The 22,272-nt window shown below is 36.4% G+C and overlaps 1 protein-coding gene across 4 annotated transcripts in view; it reads left to right on the top strand.

The window, feature by feature from the left end:
- Positions 1–22,272, top strand: part of b4galt3 (UDP-Gal:betaGlcNAc beta 1,4- galactosyltransferase, polypeptide 3) — an 86,471-nt gene that overhangs the window by 50,812 nt on the left and 13,387 nt on the right. For all 4 annotated transcript variants that reach the window (XM_039775412.1, XM_039775413.1, XM_039775415.1 and 1 more), the window contains exons 4-7: positions 2,580–2,815; positions 4,914–5,104; positions 5,498–5,620; positions 16,448–16,552. In XM_039775412.1, the coding sequence (XP_039631346.1) occupies positions 2,580–2,815; positions 4,914–5,104; positions 5,498–5,620; positions 16,448–16,552 (655 nt within the window). The remainder of the gene's footprint in view (positions 1–2,579; positions 2,816–4,913; positions 5,105–5,497; positions 5,621–16,447; positions 16,553–22,272) is intronic.

Genomic DNA, 22,272 nt, shown 5'->3' with positions numbered 1-22,272 from the left:
CAGGGCCTGAAACTCCAACCAATTTCACTCCAAGCAGTTGCTTAAATAGGCGCAGAGTCTTGTTGTTTTTTCAACCCATCCTTTAATTCCATGGCTTGTTGCTGCTCTCATTGTGCAATAGCAGATATTCCTGAAATTGTTGCTTTTCTCTTTTCTAAGAGCACTGTTAAAATGTTTTGGGGACCTGAGCAGATCAGCATTCCTGAGACCTTCATTTTTCTTTATTTTCAAATATTCTATAATGGACATAGTTTGCTAGTCATGTTTTGTATCATTTTGTATCTCACTATTGTTTGGCTGCTAATTAAGGAAAAAGAAACCATTGAGGGGTTCGAGTCTTCAAGAGCAAGTCAATTAAAATTAATTCAAAAGATGTTAAGCACCAGCATAAATAGGTCACTAATTAAGAAAAGGGTTGGAATGAAAACCTGCAGCCACTGTAGCCCTCCAGGACTGGAGTTTGAGAACCCTGATCTAAACCAAACAAAAAAAACATATGGCTTTATATATCTGACTCAAATTTTATGTGTGCCCTCACAAAAATGTATATTTTCTCCTAAAAGCCTACTAAAGCAACTCACATCACTGTTCATTCTGTCATATTAAAATAGAGCTGTAGTAAATATTTACTGAGGCCAATAAAGTGTTTTTTTTTTGTTTTCTTTCAGAAAATGTTATTCCACTTTTCTGTATGAGAAAATTATTTTCAATCCAAATGAAATCAATGTAAATTGAAAAAAAATGTGCATTTCAATAGATCATGTAGTTTATTTTGAATACAATCTGGAAACAATCTGGGCTAGATTTAAAGTGGATTCAGAAAGTATTCAGACCTGTTCGGTTTTTCACATCTTATGTTGCAGCCTTAAACAAAAATAAGTAATTTTTTCCCACATCAAGCAACACTTGTCCAGAATGACAAAGCAAAAACAGGATTTTGGAAATTTTTGCAAATTTCTAAAATATGTAAAACTGACATAATGACATTGACGCATGTATTCAGAACCTTTGCTATAACACTGAACGTTTGGCCCAGGTGCACCCCATTCTATTGATTATCACTGAGACGTTTCTACACTTTGTTTGGAGTCAACTTGTAGTCAATTCAGTTGATTGGACATGATTAGGCAAGGTGCAAACCTATGTAAAGTCCTGCTGGTCAGTGTGTGTATAAGGAATTGCCTGCAGAACTTACATACAGGATTGTGTTTGAAGCACAGATCTGGTGAAAGCAACAAAAATTCCTGCCGCATTAAAGTTTCACAAGAGTAAAGTTTTCTTTATAATTCTTAAGTGAAAGATGTTTGGAACAACCACAGTTTTTCCTAGAGCTGCCCAAACTGAAGAATCATGGGACAAAGGTCATGGTAAAAGAGCTGACCAGGAGATGAGAGGTGATGGTATTCTCTGGTGTGCTCCCAAGAACCTGTGTGTAGGTGGGAGAAACTTGCAGAAGGACAACCTTCACTGTAACACTCCACTGATGTGGGCTTTATGACAAAGTGGCCATATAGATGCCTCTCAGTAAAAGACACATGGAAGCTCATTTGGTGTTTGCAAAAAGGCAGCTAAAGGACTGTCTCTGGGAAACAACATTCTGTGGTCTGATGAAAGCAAGATTAGCGTCCAGTCTGGAGGAAACCAAGCACTGCTCATTTCCTATTCAACACCATCTTTATCATTGTAAACAGCAATGCATATTATACTAGATAACACAGCAAAGCTTCTATATAACCATGTAATCCGCCTTATGGGGCGGATAAAAAAATAACAGTTAACATGTACAATTCCATTTCAATGGTGAAGCACGGTGGTGGCAGCATCATGCTGTTGGGCTGGGAGGCTAGACAGGATAGAAAGCTGAATTGAGCAAAGTACAGAGATATCCTTAATGAAAATCTTCTCTGGAGCACTTTGGAATTCCTGCTCGGTCAAAGCTTTACCTTTCCACATTACAATGACGTTAAGCTCAAAGCAAAGACGAACACAATGCCCTTGAGTTGCCCAGCCGCGGTCTGAACTTGAACTCATTTGAACAGCTCTGGTGAGACCTGAAAATAGTTCTTTATTGACAGTCTTCATGTAACCTGACAGATCTTTATCTGGGAAACGAATGGCAGTAAAGCCCCAAGTCCAAGTTTGCAATGCTTGTCACATCATACCCAAGAAGACTTCAGGCCATAATCGCTGCCAGAGATGCTTCAACTAAGTACTGAGTGAAGGGTCTTGAATACTTTTGACAATATGATATTTATGCCAATTATTATATAGTTACACAATTACAATTGTCCATTATTAATAAATTTGCAAAAATCTCTAAAATACTTTGTTCACTTTCCTGTTCTGGGGGATTGAACGTTACTTGATGTGGAGGAAGGTTCATTTAAATGATTTTAGCATAACAATGCAACATAACACAATGTGAAAAAAGTTCAGAATTCTGAATATTTTATAAATTCACTGTAACATCCTTAAGTAGATCTTGACCTAATAACAGTAAAAATTAATCTTTCTTCAGGACTTCTAGTAAAGCTGTTTTTCATCTTGTGTAATTGCACATATTTTTATCTTCTTTGCAGTGGGTCCAGTCACAGTTCTGCTCTCTTCTGCTTATTCAGTCTCTCAAATTCAGCAGAAGAACCCCTTAGTTGCTCTGGGAGGTCGTTACCATCCACCAGACTGTGAGCCACGTCACCACACAGCTGTCATCATTCCTTACCGAAACAGACAGGCACACCTGAACATTCTCCTCTACCATTTGCATCCCTTTCTTCAGCGGCAGCAATTGCACTATGGCATCTATATTATCCACCAGGTTAGTGCTGCGTTTTTTAATTTTGCAAGTCTGTTAATGTACTTCACTTGATTTCAGCCTGCCCTATTAAGTGAATGACATTAGAGAGCATTATTTTTGCAATAATCGATAATTGACACTACTGTTAAAGTAGATTTGTCAAAGTCTGATGCATAATAAACGTTATCCAAATAGATAAATTACAGTGTATGTTCTCATCACTATCCAAAGAACAATGGAATAGTATTCAAATGTTCTTTAAGACAGTGGGTGCTAATCCATCCATCCAATAATTAATCATCTCACTTCTTATACAGTTTATGGTCATAGGGATCTGCAGTCTTTTCCAACAGCACAGGGAGCAAAATGGAAAGCTGCCTTTTATAAGACATTAGTAAATTGCAGTGAATTCATCCTTAGGCAAAGTAGTTGCTGTTATAGATTGTATGTGTTAGTGCTGAATTTGATGAAAAAAAGTTTTGTAAAAGTATCTAGTAATAAAGAGATTTATTTTTGTAAAGTTAACTTATGCAGGTTCAAAGGAATTATTTATGAGACGCCCAGAGTGTGATGAATGGGTACTACGTGAAAATTGTAAATGTTGTAAAATAGATTGGTTGTTTGGCTTTTTCTTAAATGCTTAAATACTCGTGTACATGTTGGTGAGAACCTGCAAATTTTTATAACTGCTTTGGTGACATATTTATATTCCAAGATTGTTCTCAACCTTGACAACATGCTATAAATAAATATTAACATGAATGCTATCCAGGATCTATCACACAAAGCGGAAACAAGTCCATTGCAGCACACTTACCACTAAAATATAGATACTAGGGTAATACTGGGGCTTTTTGTCATTCAGAAACGTTTTGTAAACACAGTATTTTTGCACTTGGGTATGTGTGCTGGATTACATTGAACTACACTAATTTAGACAGAAGGTTTTTTGTTGCCATATAAGAAATTCATTTAACAAGCATATTACAAGATGCTGGACAAAGAGATATAGAAGGATTCAGATCCCATACATTTGTAGATCATTAAATGACAATGGCTTTTGATGGCTATTTTTGTGGACAGAATTCTGCGGATAATATGAGAGTAGACATTAGTATATTGATAACTATGATGTTTAAATTTTATTTGTTCGTAGATGTTTTTTTTTTCCTCATTTTTCTATTTGTAACGGCAATTCAGTTCATTGTCCTTAATGACTTATGTTTTTAAGAACCTGTAAATGTTCTGAAATAGTGATGATGGAAAAAAAATGAGTGCAAAGTATAGTGTGCTTACAGAACAATTGTTTATCCAGCTCCCTTTGGTCTTTCTACATAATGATACCTTGGATCATCTTTCGGTTAGTGGCTGCACATTTTTTTAAATTTTCAGTGGTCCAGTTGTAAAAATATGTGCCAAAAGTTGTGCATATACTGTAGCTTGGCCTTTTTGTGAGCAATTTTTTGTACATTTGTTAAACATAAAATTATCTGAACACTTTCCTCACTGTTACAGGTTTACTAAGGGTTAACTTAGTATGCATCAAATATAAGTTAACTAAATAAGCTATAGTTGCATCTAAACATATATAGTATACAGTATAATTTTATCCCACACCTTGTCAGAGATTGAAACAACAACATACTTTATTTCTAAAATACCCTTTTCATTATCGCCTTGCATAACATTAATATATAATTAATTAATGCATTGAAAGAAATTACATTTCATTTCATATATTAGTACTAATTATTTTTACATTTTTAAGCATGCAAAAATCTTGGAATAAATATTTGGCATACATCCCATAAGTAATTTTGAAGTATAAAAATATGATTAGTATTGGGCAAAACAGGTGTCTCCAGATTAGATCACATTCTTTTTAATTATTTTGCACACTGGAAAACAGATGATATTAAACAAATAACAGCCACAAAAGTAGTAGCATATCAATTTTTGAATAATTTGTTTAGACTAATTCAGGTCTGGCTATAATTAAGCAGAAAGAACTCATTATTGTAGCAGTGGAAAAGAACAACACAATTAATAAGTGGCTGTTTTAGGATTATTACAACAAAATCTGGATTGTGTTTTTTTTTTTTTTTCTTTCATATTTCAGGCTGGGAATTCTACATTCAACCGTGCCAAGTTACTTAATGTTGGAGTACGTGAAGCTCTGCGTGATGATGACTGGGATTGTCTGTTTCTTCATGATGTAGACTTGCTTCCTGAAAATGACAAAAATCTGTATATGTGTGACCCTACCTCTCCTAAGCATGTTTCTGTGGCCATGGACAAATTTGGATACCGGTATGTATGTTGTTGGTCACAATACCAGAACTGCATTTGTTAATGTTTTTAATAAAAATGTAACATAGTTTTAAATCTTAAATCAGCAGCTATTGTCAAAAGACCTTGCATGACGATCATGAGGCACTATCATGATGTCATGCCATATCACTTCACATTATACAACTTAACAGATTTTTGCCCTGTCTCTTATTATCTTGAAGTATTTGCTTTTAATTATGAGTGTGATGCAGAAACTTTGCAAGAGACACTACTTGTTTCTTTAGGGAAATGTTTTTCTGTTATGGGAGAATTCAATGTTAAATGAAATATGTATCTACAGAGTACACCCGATTTAATCAGTGCTGGTCTGATGTATCAGGAGAATCAATTTGTCCATTTTACCTTCGTCAGGCTTCCGTACTCTCAGTATTTTGGTGGAGTTTCTGCCCTTACTCCTGACCAGTACCTGAAGATGAATGGCTTTCCAAATGAATACTGGGGCTGGGGGGGAGAAGATGATGACATTGCTGCCAGGTAATTTAGCTTTTTATAGCTTAGCAATGTGTTGACCTGTCTGGACAAGCTTAACAAATTCTATACAAAGATTGAAGTTTTTAACTACCATTATATTATAAACTATGCATCCTTTACTTTCTTTTGTCTTGTTGTTAAACTAAAAAAAATGATTTGGTAAAGCTAATAACCATATATTGTAGTTAGTAATAAAATTGTTACCTATTAGGCACGAGTTATACTTCACGCGACGCATGCTGCAGCGGACGCCCCTGCTACGCAAGCGTTGTAGTGTTCATACTTGCGCGTGTACTTTACGTAAATCTGGAGGAATCCACCAGGTGGCAGTGCGAGATATTATCACGGTGAGAACATGTTCGGCTTCTCTGTGTTGTGAATTGCCTAGTACACCTATTAAATTCTGATGACACCTTACCGCAATATCTCTGAAAAGGATGTTTATTGATTAAATCCATCAATTCAGGGATGTGTCCATTCCAGCAAGCATTGGGCACGAGTGAGAAACAGTCCCTTGACGAGGCCTCAGCTCATCGCAAGGTGAATACAAGCACACACATACACTAGCGTCATTTTAGCGGCACCAGATCCCCAAATCTGCATATCGTTGGAAGGAAACCAGAGCACAGTGTGGAAGACAAGCAGGAAATACCAGCAACCTAACTCCCTGCGAGACAGCAGTGTTATCGCTCCACCACCGTGACACCCCCATGTGTGTAATTAACAGTATTCATTTTTTAAACGAAATTATATGTAAAATGTAACATACACACTTTAAGGCATTTCATCATGAAAGTGATATCAAGTATCAATCTAAAGATTCTGAATGTGCAGAGAGTTGGAATATCATACATTTAATTTGTTCTGTGTGGCGATCTATTGCTGCTTTGCGCTGCTGTCAGGTCCAAGAAGCTCGTAGCGATTAAAAACTGGGATGATGTTTACGACGGTCTGCTTTAATGATAAAGTAAACTACGAGGTTAAAGTGGACAATTCGAGATTAAAGCCAAAATTTCTACTTTAATCACAAAATACACGTTTTCACCGTGTCCTTTATTTTTTTCTCAGTGGTTCAAATACTGTATAACGCTATACATTATGTTTCTGTTGTTAAGTTGCAAAAATAAAAAAATAAAAAAGACGACACAAAAGATGGTATGTGAGACTTTTAAAATGTATCGTGTTATTACGTTCGGGTACTATCTACATGTAACATGAAAGCCTCTATTCCGATCCTACGGGATAGATGCTTCGATGTGGTGAAGCAAAATGCCGACATACAGATGCATTTGTGGTGCTTTTACATTCAAGCATCGCATATTCCCGTTCGTAATAACACGATACATTTTAAAAGTCTCACATACCATCTTTTGTGCCGTCTATTTTTTTTCAACTTCACATCGGCAACATAATGTATAGCGCTGTATTTGAGCCACTGAGAAAAAAATAAAAGACACGGTGAAAACGTGTATTTTGTGATTAAAGTGGAAATTTCGACTTTAATCTCGAAATGTCCACTTTAACCTCGCAGTTTACTTTATTATTAAAACAGACCATTGTAAACGTCATCCCAGTTTTTAATCGCTACGAGCTTCTTGGACCTGACAGCAGGTAAAGTAAAAAAAAAAAAAAAAATAGACTGCACAAAAGATGGTATGTGAGACTTTTAAAATGTATCTTGTCATTATGATCGGGAATATGCGACGCTTGAATATAAAAGCACCACAAATGCATCTGTATGTCGGCATTTTGTTTCACCACTTTAAACCATTCATCAAACAGCAAAGCGCGCTTATTGATCACCGAAGGATCTCCATAGAGGCTTGCTGTAACATGTAGATAGTAAACAGAGACTCTGACGTCACATTCCGACTTTTAGCACACTGCGCCCCCCGACTTTTTGCTGGTACTGCAACTCGCACACGCGTCGCGTTAATTTCTGAGGACCTGCTCAGAGGACGCGTGAAATGAACGCGTGGCAGCCATGATGCGGGCAGGTACGCGTTCTGAGCATGAAGTATAAACCGGCCCGAAGTGTGAAGGTAGAAGTACTTTTTCTAAAGATTATTTTCTTCTCCTTTTGACTTTAAATTTTTCTTGTGGGGGCAATTACTCAAAAGACCCACTTTTTACTACTTTATATAGCAATTGTGACTGTGTGTATTTGTGCTTGTTTTTTGATGTTAAATAAGAAAATAACAATTACAATAGTATACTGTATGCATGTCTTGCTCGTAATAATCTCTCTTTGAGTAAAATGTCTAAGTATGCCCTGTTCTGCACTGATGTGAAGAGTAGATAAAGAAAGTGTGAAGGAAAAGTAGAGCAGGATGTGTTAAATATGGTTAAGTGATGCCAGTGTGCAGATATAAATTGTGTCCTGCTTCCTGCATAACCAATCTATGACTTCTGTTAGTGCATTGAACGAAAAGTGTCAGAATTTAAAAAAAGAAAAAACAAAAAACTGACATCTTAAGACTACTTTTAAATCTTTCTTAACATTTATTGTTTCTAGTCAGTATAACCTTGTTGTTGGTCACCAATACAGACATGAAAGAAGGCAATGAAGGAGAGGTTAATGCTGATTACAGCCTAAATCATAAAACAAGGTGCATTAGTAGTAGACTACTTTCAGTTGTAGGATCTCTTTCCTGTTGTTACTGTTGTTGTTTTTTTTAAATCCATGTGGATGTATCTAGGAAATCCATCTTCTCGCAAAATTAATCTACACAAACACCTGACATTCCACTGTTCACACTGCAAACAGTTAACTGTACATTTCTTCTTTGAACTTCAACTTTTTACTTATGTATTATTTCCTAGATACAAGGCTTGATGTGCCTTGCCCCTTCGTTGCACTGTCTTGCCCTTTTTAGTTTTGTACTGGGATTTTGAACACTTGTCATTAATCAAAACTAATTATTATTTTGTCAGTGAACAGGTAATTTCTACAGTCCTGGTTTTAATTTGTTTCTTTGTTTGTTGTGCAATTTTCATATCAGGGTGGATGTTTCTATCTGAATTGACTTTTGTTTTTCTACATTTAAGTCTCATTAAAGTACCTGGCTAAATGCAGCAGTAGTATTAAGTTTAGATAGTTAGATTAGATCAGGGGTCCTCAATCACAGTTCTGGAGGGCCACAGTGGCAGCAGATTTTTGTTCTAATCGGTTTGCTTAATTAGAAAGCAATTCTTCTCAATGGTTTAATGTCATGGCTTGTTAGTGCTTTAACTCTGCTATGTCAGGTAATTCTCATATCCTAGATTTTACTCTCCCTTCCTTAGGATATCATCCAATTGATCTGAAGGCTAAAATGGATGAGTAATTTTCAGTTCTTCACTTTTTTCTTTTCACTTTCCTTCCAAGTATTTAATTAAACACAATACTGCATGATAAATACACACGGCATGAATTGTAACAAGCTAAATGGAGAAATGCTAGTCTCTTTTGTCATTTGCATGTTATTGCTAATTAGGAGCAAGGAGAATACAGCTGTTGAAGACTAAATTAAGCAATAAGGGTTAAAAATCTTAACAAGCAAGACAACTAAAGTGAAGCAGAAGTGTTACTTGAGCAATAAGTGCTTCTTATTAAGCAATTGCGTTGGAGCAGACCCTGCAGCCACTGTGGCCCTCCAGGACAGTGATTGAGGAACCCCCTGGATTAGATTATACTTTGTTTCCATGCCAGAATCCTTAGTTAGGTGACACATGGTCTCCTTTGGTTCATCTGACAAAATACTGGTATTTTGTTCCCCATACAGAGACCAGAACTTAAGTTTGTGTTACAATCTGGGGTTGGGGTGATTTCAAGGTCATCAGTTGTATAAAAGGTCCTCTGTTACTTTTGTGTTGTGATTGGAGTTCACAGGATAGCCTGAAAGAGTATTTTGCCATAGAGGGTGAAGTTAAATGTGAAGGTATAAGTAATACTCATTTACAGCAGGCCTTGGATTCATGAGCATGAACAACTGCTCTATTTTGCTCTTTACACAAAGGGCAAAAACAGAGTTTGCATCTCTTTAGGATTTGTAGTGATCCACATTTGGGAGCACCTGATGATTTTACTATTGTCAAACTGGTCCAGGTTTGCTTTTACTGATTTCTAAAGTATCACTTTTAGGAAGAAGACTTATTTTAAGCCAGCAGCTTTTTGTTAATCAAAGCCAGAATAAGGTCCATAGTAAATGCACATAATATAAAACACTATACCTTTTGGTTTAAGTACCTGCAGATAAGGACCATGAATTTCTGCTTTCTGCACTTCATAGAAATGTATATCAAGAGAACTGCAGTTTTATTGACAAATGGGTAAGATAACTTTTTTTTTTTTTTTAACTGTAGTGTTTTTAGTTTATCGTATACGAAGTATAGGGGGAAGTATTTTAATCGTCCAAAAATTCCATTTCGAGATTGTTATGAATCTCGACGTTTTAGACCTCCCTGAGTCTGAAAATACCATTTTTGGAAGTGTGTGTGTATGTAAACACGATAACTTCAGTACACTTTCCCTTAGGTCAACCAAATTTTGCATACAAGTATTAGGTACAAAACATAGATTTCTATCAACTTTTGGGCTATTTCTGTTAACCAGAAATGGTACTTTACCTTTTATTCATACAGCTGCAGTGTCTTTTAATAGGGATCTGAATCTGTTACACTTGTAACAATTGTTCAATATATTATTAATTTGATTTGATTTGTTGTTGATGGTTCTTTAATTTACATAATATAAAAATATAATCATTGTCTTGTGGTTTACTCCTCAAATATCCATCCCCATATCTGAGTATATGAGAAAGTCTAGGGGAGACTACTTCCTATTTTTGTTAGTGTAGATGAGGTTACCTAGCTAAAATACTGTGATTGTGTTGCTTAGGTCGTCGATTTGTAGTGCAGCTTGCTGTAATAGGTATGGACTTGTTTGTCTTGACTTAGAATTCCTAGTAGGCTTATTTTGATTATGTTTTGATTGTGAATGCATCATATGTCACTGAGATGTTATTAGTTTAAATTATTTCTCACAATGTACCTTTGCTTTTGGTACGGTTTCGTCTTTAGCTGGGCTGCATATGTAGCAGACTTTGACACACTTCACCACTGCACACATTTCTGGCATTCATTATTATACCAGCCAACTCATCTAGAGAATCAGTCTTTTGATAATACTGGCCAAATTTCAAACATTTTAATCAGTTTTCTGTTAGTAAAGCTATTGGCAATATTTATTTTTAATTTTATGACATACTAGCTATGTTACCTGGCTTTACTACCTGGCTTCACTTGGAAAATTATGTAAAGCAATAGGTGTAATAGGTGTCAGTTATAATGCCATTGGTGTTTCCGAAGTACTATGTAACTAGCGAAGTTTTCTAACATTTTTGCATTTTTTTTATCCAATGTATACAATTATGTGGTGTAATGCTTAAAGATCTGGACCTAAGACTTCAAACCCTGAGGTTGTGGGTTCAGATCTTACTAGTGACACTGTATGACCATGAGCAAGTCACTTCACCTGCCTGTGCTCCAATTGGAAAAACAAAAAAAAAGTAATTATTTATGTTGAATTAATTATGTATGTTGAAGGTCAGTTTTGATAAAGGCATCAAAGCATTACTCAAAGGCCACTGGACCAATTACACTGGATCAGTTCCTGCTCTTTTCTGTTTTTCCTAGCGACTTTGTTGATGGTCATTGTAAATCACAATTTTACAGGTCTATTCTTTTGAATTGAGACTGGTAATCAGTAGGAATAATGTGACTTTTGAGTATATATCATTGTCATTATTAGATGTATACAATTTTCATTTCTTTGTCATTCATTCAAGTACAATAATTCTTTTTGTGTCAGTTGTATATAGTCTCCCTTTGAAGTCTGCAGATGCAAATGTGTTTTCAAAGCAGTGCTTGAAGTGAATTTACATAAGTGCCAGTACCTTATGTGTTACACTGATGTATTAACGTGAAAACTGTGGAGCACAGAGCAATAGCTTTGAATGTTGCCATACAGTTGCTGTGGTTTCCACATTAGAAATATAAACACCACTATCTTAGACCAATGCTGGTGTATTCAATTGCCTTGACTGAAGAGCCGGTGGGCCTCACTCGAATTCTGAAGCACCGCAATTGAAGACCACTTGAGGACGTTCTCTCTTAATGTTTTAAGTGCCACAATCAATGAGTGGGAGATGGGGTTGGACCCCTTGTAGTTTTCAGTACTTCAAATGGGGCTTTGCAGCTTCCATGAACTTCGTTGAACTTTCCCTTTACATTTCATAACATGATCACGTCTCTTTTTTCCTGTCCAGGACACCACCCCGTCTTCACTCATCTGCCCATCCTATTGGTTGAGGTGCTAATCACGTGGCTGTCAATTAATTCTCCTCTGTCTATCATTTGCATAAAGCATGCTCTCAGCACAGCACAGGGCATGTAAGTTAGCATAATATTGTTAATTTCCTTAAAATACATACTGTACTTTAATAAAATATGTACAAAAATATTTACTTAAGTATTTTTCAGTAACATGATTCTTCAGAAAAGGAGAAAATAATTCTTTATGATTAAAAAATGTTTTACAAAGATAGATCTCTAACAAAATTTTCAAGGTGCTTTAAGTAACTCACCAAAAACACATACAAGGTAGTTTATTATCTTTTCAAGCCCTGTAATGAATAATATTTGCATAAATTATTAATTTATTTGTGGCATCTGTTTCCTTCTTAACATTTTTTTCCTTTTTATTTTGACATTACCTCTGCTTTCTTTGTTTTTATTTCTGCATTTGTCTCTTAATCTTCATTCAGCCTTCTGGAACACTGATGTCTCAGGTGAGATAGAGATGGAACCCGTAGAGACCTTATACATAGCAAATTTTAATAGAAGAGTAGCTAAATACTTTCCTATTGTGAATTCCCCTTAGTTTTTATAGAGGTCTGGATGTATGGTTAGATGCTTCATCTCTGGATTTCAGTTATTTTAAAGGAATTGTATTCAATAACCAATGCTCATGTATATTTATTGTTTGTTTCCCAGTAATACAAGTCTTAATGTGTTTGTCTTTAGGCAGTTTCTGAACGTTCATCATTTGCAGAGTTCTCCCAGTTATTATAATTCATTCTTTTTATTGACTGTCACTCCTAGAAAGAGAGAGAGTGAAAAGGAACTAAATAAAAACAACTCCACCTCACATCTACTGTCCAACTAGAAAATGTGATTTATAAACAAATTGAAGCAGACCAGTGTTTCTCACCTCTTTCTCACTGTGCGTTATATTTAGATTACAAAAAAAAAAACAAAAACCTGTTAACAGTTTTAGTCACATTTGTCATCCTGCCTACAACAATTTTTATGTAAACATTAAACAAAATATATACAGTTAACTCTTAAAATGTCATTGCTAAAATAACATTTTTTGCTGAAGATGTCTGGATTTTCTTATTTATAGTAAATTTATTGCTGGTTATAAGATAATATAGGATGGTGGAATGGCCTTAAAAATAACAGTGTCATGGATTTTTTTTCTAGGTGGTGGCAATGTCATTTATTCCCAGTGAACAGGATTATTTAATTCTGATGAGTAGTTCTGTGAATTAAACTTGTTAGGTCATCAAATAAAACAGCTTTACTTTAAATCAATTTAATTCATCAAGGGTGGCATGGTAGCACCATAGTTGGTGTTGATGCCTCTCAACTCCAGTAGACTGGTTTGAAATCTTAGCTTGAGTAATTTCAGTGAACTTTGCACATTTTTTTTTCTCTCTCTCTCTCTGTTTTCCTGGTCTTTCTCTCACATCTCAAAAATCTGCATGGGAACTGCTTGCTTGATTGGTTCTTGCCCAGCCTCATATACTTCCAGCACAGACTCTTGCCTTCTGTCTCCTTAAATTGGAATGAAAAAAGTGTTGAAAATGGATAATTGGATATTGTCGCTAATTTTTTACTCCTCGTGCCTGTTCAGCAGTTTTATCTTTTCTTGGTCAATACCATGTTTTCAGTGGAAATAAAGCAAATGGACAAAGCAAGGGAAAGTAGTGCTCAGTAATTACTAAAAAAAAAAGGTTTCCCGGTTTCTCTAGCAGATTAGTTTTTCACATTTCAATAAATGCACATTGTAGTTAATACACAAGCACAAATCAATGGTGAGTCAGAACTGTGCACCAGAGTTAACAGTGTAAACAAATACCAAGAACTTAGAAAATAATGCAGAGTCGTCCTACATTGCAAGGCTTGAGCTCTACTACAGTATATTTTAATATATGTGTCTGTTATGATTGCAGCAAAATGAATTGCCTTTTGCTTAAATGTTGTAGTAAGTGGTTTAGTCAGATCTTAGTTTATATAGTGCCTTTCATGGACCCTAACATCACAAACACATATATAAATGAATGTTTGTTAGTCTATTGCTCAATACAATATATCATTTCCATGTATTGTCACAATACACCTTAAAAACCAAATGACTACAAATACAATTCCAGATAAAGTACGAGACTGGTGGTAGCAGCAGAAATTAATAAGTTCAATGTATGTGTAATATATTAGATGCATGCTGCAGGACAAATGTAATAATCAAGAATACAGGGTCACAGGACATATAATACTGCCAATGAATGAATCAATAAACTTAATTGAATTGACATTTGTTTATATATTGGGACCACTGGGGCACATACAGTCGCCCTAACCCGACACAGACAGGCAGAGACATGAGTATGTCACACAGCACACATTTTATTTACACTCTGGAAACGCTTTTCTCTCGCTCCCCACAGTACAGTCCAAAGTGCCGATATATAGCACAGTCCTTTTCCTTTCCTCCTTCTTCCTCTGCCTCCACTCCATCTACCGGCAAGCCTTGTCCACCTCCTCCCAACTCTGGCTCTCTGAATGAAGTGAGGTGGGTCTTTTTATTTAGTACCTGGGAGTGCTCCAGGTGGTTAATGAGGATTACCTGCAATTAATCCCAGGTGTGGTGAAAATCCATTGAATGGCTCTGCAGCTCCCTGGCAACAGGGCTGCACCAAACTCCAGCTCCCTGCATGCCCTGCGGGAATCCATGTTGCCACAGCCACCCAGGAGGGCTGCCATCTAGCTTTCCAGGGGAGGTATTGCCTCAGCAATGCTGTCTCTCCTGGTCCTTCCATTCCATTGGGGTCCTGACCAGGTAATTGCCAAGGCCGTCTGTCACAATATATAATACACACCATTAATGTGGAAGGTTGGTTACAGCTTACAGGTGTTCTCTCATGGAAACAGAGTGTATTTGTGACACAGATAGCTGTTCACCATTTAGTGGTGATCTCATTACAACTAACAGACGAGCGTCTGCTAGATAGACCTGGATGATCTCTGGTCTGAAGCCCAAAACAGCTTTTTCTCCATCTTGAGAACTGTTGGGGACATAGAGTCTGAACTGACCAAGTTTAAGACCTCATTAGTTGAGGTTTGCTTGATAGAGCTGTGACCACAGAATTATTACTTCCTGTAATGAGGGAAACACAAAATCAATGTTGTATACCAGTAATAATGAAACCAGACAAGTTGAAGAAAAAGATATTTCATTGACTATTAGAAGGCACATCTCTGGATATGAAGAAGATGTACAGGCAAACCAAAAGCACGGCATCTGCAACAGTGGCCAAATGCATGTATGAGAGAGGAGTTTGAAGCAATGAGAAACAATTTTCATGTGACTTCATAGAGGATCAGTCAAACCATTCAAGTACACAAATACTGTAAAAGAGATGTAACACATACAGTTCTTAATAAAGATATGTTAAGAACTGTTAAACCCAAGTGGGGGTGTTATCAAGGGGTTAAAGAAGGAGTTTGAGGAACTACTAAGCCTGGTGGCTATTACCTCCTCTGAGGAGGCACTGCCAAAAACACTGATTGGGATTGGGTCCATTTCTGCAGTAATGGGACAATCCTAAACTTGTGCCCTGTATTCTCTGAGGTTCCTGTTTGCATAGACCTAGAAATAAAAGTCCCAGCCAAACCTTAAGATTTCACCTGATAGCAGGTAATTATATTCTCTGGGTTTCAAACTGTAATCTGCAATGTTCAATGAGTAGTTTACAGCTGAGAGGCTTATGTTTAGGATGATAATTAAACCTACAAAATTAAAGGTCATGGGTTCTCCTGATGAGAGTGGCTTACAAGTCTTACAGCAAGTGACAACACCTACGTTAGGTGGAGAAGGTAAGTATCTTAGGGTTTTATCATAAGAGATGGTAGGAGTAATTGAGATTGGCTAGCAGACATACAGTATGCAATGTAAACTGTTTTGCAACAGTTGGAAGAAAAGTAAGAGAGAGGTCCTCAGGCAAAGCTTTCTTATTATCAGTCTGTCTTATTCCCATCTTCACATAAGCTCATGCAACCAAACTATTAAGATAAAGAGTACAAATAATAAAAATATGATTTTTGAGCAGCATTATTATATTTTCTGTAATAACAGAAGGAATTCTGTGATACATACAGCACTTTGGAATTGAATATGCAGCTTCTCCAGGTAAAGGGCAGCCAGTCAATATAGCTTGGATGGGCCTTAAGCACCTAGGTGCATCAGGCCTGTCTGGGAGAAGATACAGGAAAGAAAGAAATGCGACATTCTAGAGAGACTGTATCTCTCGACAGACTTTGGATTGCCTGGGAACTCCCCAGGTGGAGCTGAAGAATGTTGCTGGGTTAATGTGAATTAATTTTTGCAAATAATAGCAAGTTCTGGCTGAGATAAATGTTATTTAAGTATGCTGACTTTGGCCATTCATCACTTATTTCAGTGTCTGATACTAGCTTTATTAATTCTTTAACTTTTAACTTCAGGGTTCGGCTGTCTGGAATGAAAATAGTACGACCTCCAATGTCCGTTGGTCACTACAAAATGATCAGACATAGAGGAGATCGGGGAAATGAAGAGAACCCACACAGGTATCTGAAGGATTATGTAATTTGAATTTTATTGTGAACATATTTCAGTTCTTTCTTTTCTTGATTTTACTCATGCCCTTAACTAAAATTTGTTTTATTTGGGAAAAGAGAAAATAATCCCTTCTTCCTAATCAGGATTGTTTCTGCAAAGGCTCCGTTTACTTGGAGAACTTTTTATTTGATATAAAAGATTTTTGTTTTACTGTATAAAATGTCAGTGTATCTACTGCAGAAAACAAAAAATGATCAATTGATTTAAATGTATTTGACATTCTTTTCTTTGACTTGTTTCACTATTAGGTTTGGTGTTTCTAGAGTAAATCAAAACTATAAAGTCTATAGCATATTCATTGCAGTTTTAGCAAGTTAAAAAAGAAAGAAAATACTTTAATAATAGGAGGAGATGGATACTGCATTCATATTGCAAAAATGAATAAGTCAGTTGCATTTTGCGTCAAGCGTAAAACAAGTTTGATCAGTCAATGCATTTTCTTCATGATTTAAAGAGCCTAAACTAATCATGAAACTTTTAAAGCAAACAAAAAATCAGAACAGAACTGAAAACCTAGGATATCTTGAAATCTAGAAATAGTCTGGTTTGTTATTTTATGTCTAATATGTGAAGTAAGCCCAAGATGTCAGTGCAGGTGCAAAGTACCTCAAATGTTCTTTACCACCTGTGCCTTTCTGTGTTTACTTTTTAGATTCCTAGATATCACTGCATTTTCCAGCATTCACTTTTAAGTGAAAAAAATCATTGTTTGAAAGTTTTTAAACTGTTTTAAGTCTTTGTTTTATGTCTTTACTATTATGCCATACAATCATGGCCGAAATTATCGGCACCCCTGGAATTGTCCCAGAAAATGCACCATTTCTCCCAGAAAATTGTTGCAATTACAAATGTTTTGGTATACATATGTTTATTTCCTTTATGTGCATTGGAACAACACAAAAAAACAGAGAAAAAAAGCCAAATCTGACATCATGTCACACAGAACTCCAAAAATGGGCCGGACAAAATTATTGGCACCTTTTCAAAATTGTGGGTAAATTGTTTTATTTCAAGCAAATGATGCCCGTTTGAACTCACCAGTGGCAAGAAACAGGTGCTGGCAATATAGCAATCACACCTGAAGCCAGTTAAAATGGAGAAAAGTTGACTCAGCCTTTCTGTTATGTGTCTGAGTGTGCCACACTAAGCATGGAGAAAAGAAAGAAGAGCAGAGAATTGTCTGAGGACTTGAGAACAAAAATTGTGGAAAAATATCAACATTCTCAAGGCTACAAGTCCATCTCCAGAGATCTTCATGTTCCTTTGTCCACTGTGCCCAACATAATCAAGAAGTTCACAACACATGGCACTGTAGCTAATCTCCCTGGACGTAGACGGAAGAGAAAAACTTATAAAAGACTGCAACGAAGGATAGTCCGAATGGTGAATAAACAGCCCCAATCAACTTCAAAACATATTCAAGCTGTTCTGCAGACTCAGGGTGCAACAGTGTCAGCTCGAACTATCCATCGACATCTGAACGAAATGAAACGCTATGGCAGGAGAGCCAGGAGGACCCCACTGCTGACACAGAAACATAAGGCCAGACTGGAGTTTGCCAAAATGTACTTGAGGAAGCCAAAATCCTTCTGGGCGAACGTCTTGTGGACAGATGAGACCAAGGTAGAGCTTTTTGGTAAAGCTCATAATTCTACTGTTTACAGAAAATGGAATGAGGCCTACGAAGAAAAGAATACAGTACCTACAGTCAAACATGGTGGAGGTTCTAAGATGTTTTGGGGGTGTTTTGCTGCCTCTGGCACTGGATGCCTTGATGTGTGCAAGGCATCATGAAATCTGAAGGACTACCAAAAGATACTGGGGCACAATGTATGGCCCAGTGTCAGAAAGCTGGGTCTGCGTCAGAGGTCATGGGTGTTCCAGCAGGACAATGACCCCAAATATACCTCTAAAAGCACCCAGAAATGGTTGAAGACAAAGCGCTGGAGAGTTCTGAAGTGGCCAGCAATGAGTCCGGATCTAAATCCGATTGAACACTTATGGAGAGATCTCAAAATTGCTGTTGGGAGAAGGCGCCCTTCAAATCTGAGAGAACTTGAGCAGTTTGCAAAAGAAGAGTGGTTGGAAATTCCAGTTGAGAGGTGTAACAAGCTTGTTGATGGTTATAGGAAGCGCTTGATTTCAGTTATTTTTTCTAAAGGGTGTGCAATTTTATCCAGCCCGGTTTTTGAGTTTTCTGTGAAATGATGTCAGATTTGGCTGTTTTTTTTGTGTGTTGTTCCAGTGCACATAAAGGAAACAAACGTGTATACCAAAACATTTGTAATTGTAGCAATTTTCTGGAAGAAATGGTGCATTTTCTGAGAAAATTCCAGGGGTGCCGATAATTTTGGCCATGAATGTAGATTTTAAAATAATTATTTACTGTTTGTAGGGTTTTTTTTTCCTAGCAGTGTTCTTTTTTGATAGTAAAGCTAATTTTGCCTATTTATTTAGTCATTTGTTTGATTTTAGATGTACTGAAAGGCAGTGTAGTTGCCCTGTATTTCATCCACTCTCCTCACCCCTGACCTGGGGAACAGATTACATTTTACTTGATTTCAGTTAAAAGGAATGGCTTTTTAACAGGGTATTTTTCTTAAAATACTTTTTTTTTCAGTGGGGGAAAAAAGCATTGCACTATGTTAACTGCTGGATCAATTTTTTTTGCACCATCAATGTCAGTTAGATGTTGCACTGTCCGAGCAGCCCACATTATAAAAAATAAATGAGCAATCCTAAATTAATTTGTTTAGTATGCTACATATTCTGAGTTTAAAACCAAATCATAAAGGAAAAAAAAAAAAACACTTCAGTGATGTAAACAAATTGAAATGCACAGCAATAATAATGAATGAAATACTCACAAACTACAAATACTCCATGTTTTGATTTTTAGGCTTAGTATCAAAGGTTTATGTTTATTCATTTAATAATTGTCAATCTGCCATTCATATCAACTCCAGTTCATAGCCTTAAGATAAATGTTGTTAAGTTGAACTTTGGAAGGGCTAATTTTGAGCAGATGCGACAAAGTTCAAGTAGGATAGACTGGGATAAGCTTTTAAATGTGGAGACAGTCGATGTGCAGTGGAACAGGTTTAAAAATGTTTTACATGTAATGCAGGACAGATACATACCTAAATTTGGAATTAATAGGAAACTAAAAAAAACTCCACGATGGATTAATAAAGTTTTAAAAAAGAAGTTGCAAAGGAAAAAACTGCTGTATAAGGCATATAAGACTAATGACTGCAGAGTGAATCGTAGAGCATATGAGAACATGAGAGCAACCATTAAGAAGGATATCAGGGAGGCTAAAAGGCAGTTGGAGAGGAATATAGCAGATAAGGCAAAAGACCTTTCAGTATTTTAGTAGTAAAAGAACAGTTAAGGAGGAGGTCAAGTTCATCAGTAATAGAAAAGGGGAATTAAAAGATACAGACAATGAAATAGCAGATGCCCTAAACTTACATTTTTCTGAGGTGTTTACAAGTGAGCAAGTGGATAACCTCCCAGAGGTAAACACAACTACTAAGGAGGTACTGAGGGATTTGGAAATTGTAGAGGGAGAAGTGCTGCTCAGATTAAATAAGATGAAATCAAACAAATCACCAGGCCCAGATAATATTTATCCTCGTGTTCTTAAGGAGGCTAGTGAGTACATATATAAACCCTTGACACATATTTTTAGGAAGTCACTGCTCACTGGAGAGATTCCGAAGGACTGGAAAATGGCAAATATCATCCCGTTATATAAAAAGGGTGACAGGGCAGATCCAAGCAACTATAGGCCAGTAAGCCTAACATGCATCACAGGAAAATTAATGGAAGGAATTAAGGATAAGATTGAGCAACACATGGCAAGGACAGGAGTTATTCTGAACAGTCAGCATGGGTTCAGAAGAGGGAGGTCTTGTTTTACTAACATGCTGGAATTCTATGAGGAGGCAACAAAAGGATACAATCAAAGTGGAGCTTATGATATTATTTATCTGACTTTCAGAAAGCATTTGATAAGGTGCCACATGAGAGGTTGGGCATCAAGTTAAAAGAAGTGGGAATTCAGGGTGATGTTTTTAGATGGGTGCAGAATTGGCTCAGACACAGGAAGCAGAGGGTGATGGTGCAGGAACCTCATCAGAACTGGCCGATGTTAAGAGTGGTGTTCCACAGGGGTCAGTGCTAGGGCGCTGCTATTTTTAATATATATAAATGATTTAGATAGGAATATAAGTAACAAGCTGGTTAAGTTTGCAGATGATACCAAGATAGGTGGATTAGCAGATAATTTGGAATCCGTTATATCATTACAGAAGGACTTGGATAGCATACAGGCTTGGGCAGATTTGTGGCAGATGAAATTTAATGTCAGTAAATGTAAAGTATTACACATAGGAAGTAAAAATATTAGGTTTGAATACACAATGGGGTGGAAAATCAAGAGTACACCTTATGAGAAGGATTTAGGAGTCATAGTGGACTCCAAGCTATCAACTTCCTGACAGTGTTCAGAAGCCATTAAGAAGGCTAACAGAATGTTAGGTTATATAGCATGATCTGTGGAGTACAAGTCCAAGGAGGTTATGCTCAACCTTTATAATGCACTGGTGAGGCCTCATCTTGAGTACTGTGTGCAGTTTTGGTCTCCAGGCTACAAAAGTGACATAGCAGCGCTAGAAAAGGTCCAGAGAAGGGCGACTAGGCTGATTCCAGGTCTACAGGGGTTGAATTATGAGGAAAGATTAAAAGAGCTGAGCCTTTACAGTTTAAGCACAAGAAGATTAAGAGATGACATGATTGAAGTGTTTAAAATTATGAAGGGAATTAGTATAGTGGATCGAGACTTGTATTTTAAAATGAGTTCATCAAGAACACGGGGACACAGTTGGAAACTTGTTAAGGGTAAATTTCGCACAAACATTAGGAAGTTTTTCTTTACACAAAGAACGATAGACACTTGAAATAAGCTACCAAGTAGTGTGGTAGACAGTAAGACGTTAGGGACTTTCAAAACTCGACTTGATGTTTTCTTGGAGGAAATAAATGGATAGGACTGGCGAGCTTTGTTGGGCTAAATGGCCTGTTCTTGTCTAGAGTATTCTAATGTTCTAAAATAAAAAACAGCATGAAAATGAATTCTACCTTTAAAAATAAATAAAGTTATAGCCACTACTATGTTGTTTTATTACCTTTTGAATGCTTATTTTTGAATATAAATTGCTTTTCTTTTAAATACTGATACATTTCGCTGCTTCAAGGAAATTGAAATGCAATTCAAATAAAGCACATGGAAGATAATAACACAGCATGCATTTTAAATCACATACAAAATTAATGAGAAGCATTTTAAATGTATTTTGAAATAGGGAGCAGAGAATAGTATTTAATTTAATAAATCACAGTCTGACTTTCATATTACTCATTCATAAGTTCTAATCTTATCTGATGCTGCACTATGCACTATTATTTGTGCATGATTTTTTTTTCAATATTATAATATTGTTCTTGAAAACAAAAATTATTTTAACCTGTCAAGGAACTTATAAACAGCAAAATAAGGGTAAAGAAAAAGCAAGTGGTGGCGAAAGTTGTTTTAATTGCCTAGAAACCAAATGTATATTCAGCACGATTTACATTTTAAACCAGGAGATTAAACATTGAATTG

Source organism: Polypterus senegalus, chromosome 13, assembly GCF_016835505.1.
Source record: "Polypterus senegalus isolate Bchr_013 chromosome 13, ASM1683550v1, whole genome shotgun sequence".
Taxonomy (NCBI): Eukaryota; Metazoa; Chordata; class Cladistia; order Polypteriformes; family Polypteridae; genus Polypterus; species Polypterus senegalus.
Note: the sequence above shows the minus strand (reverse complement) of the source record. Positions and strands in the feature narration are given on the sequence as shown.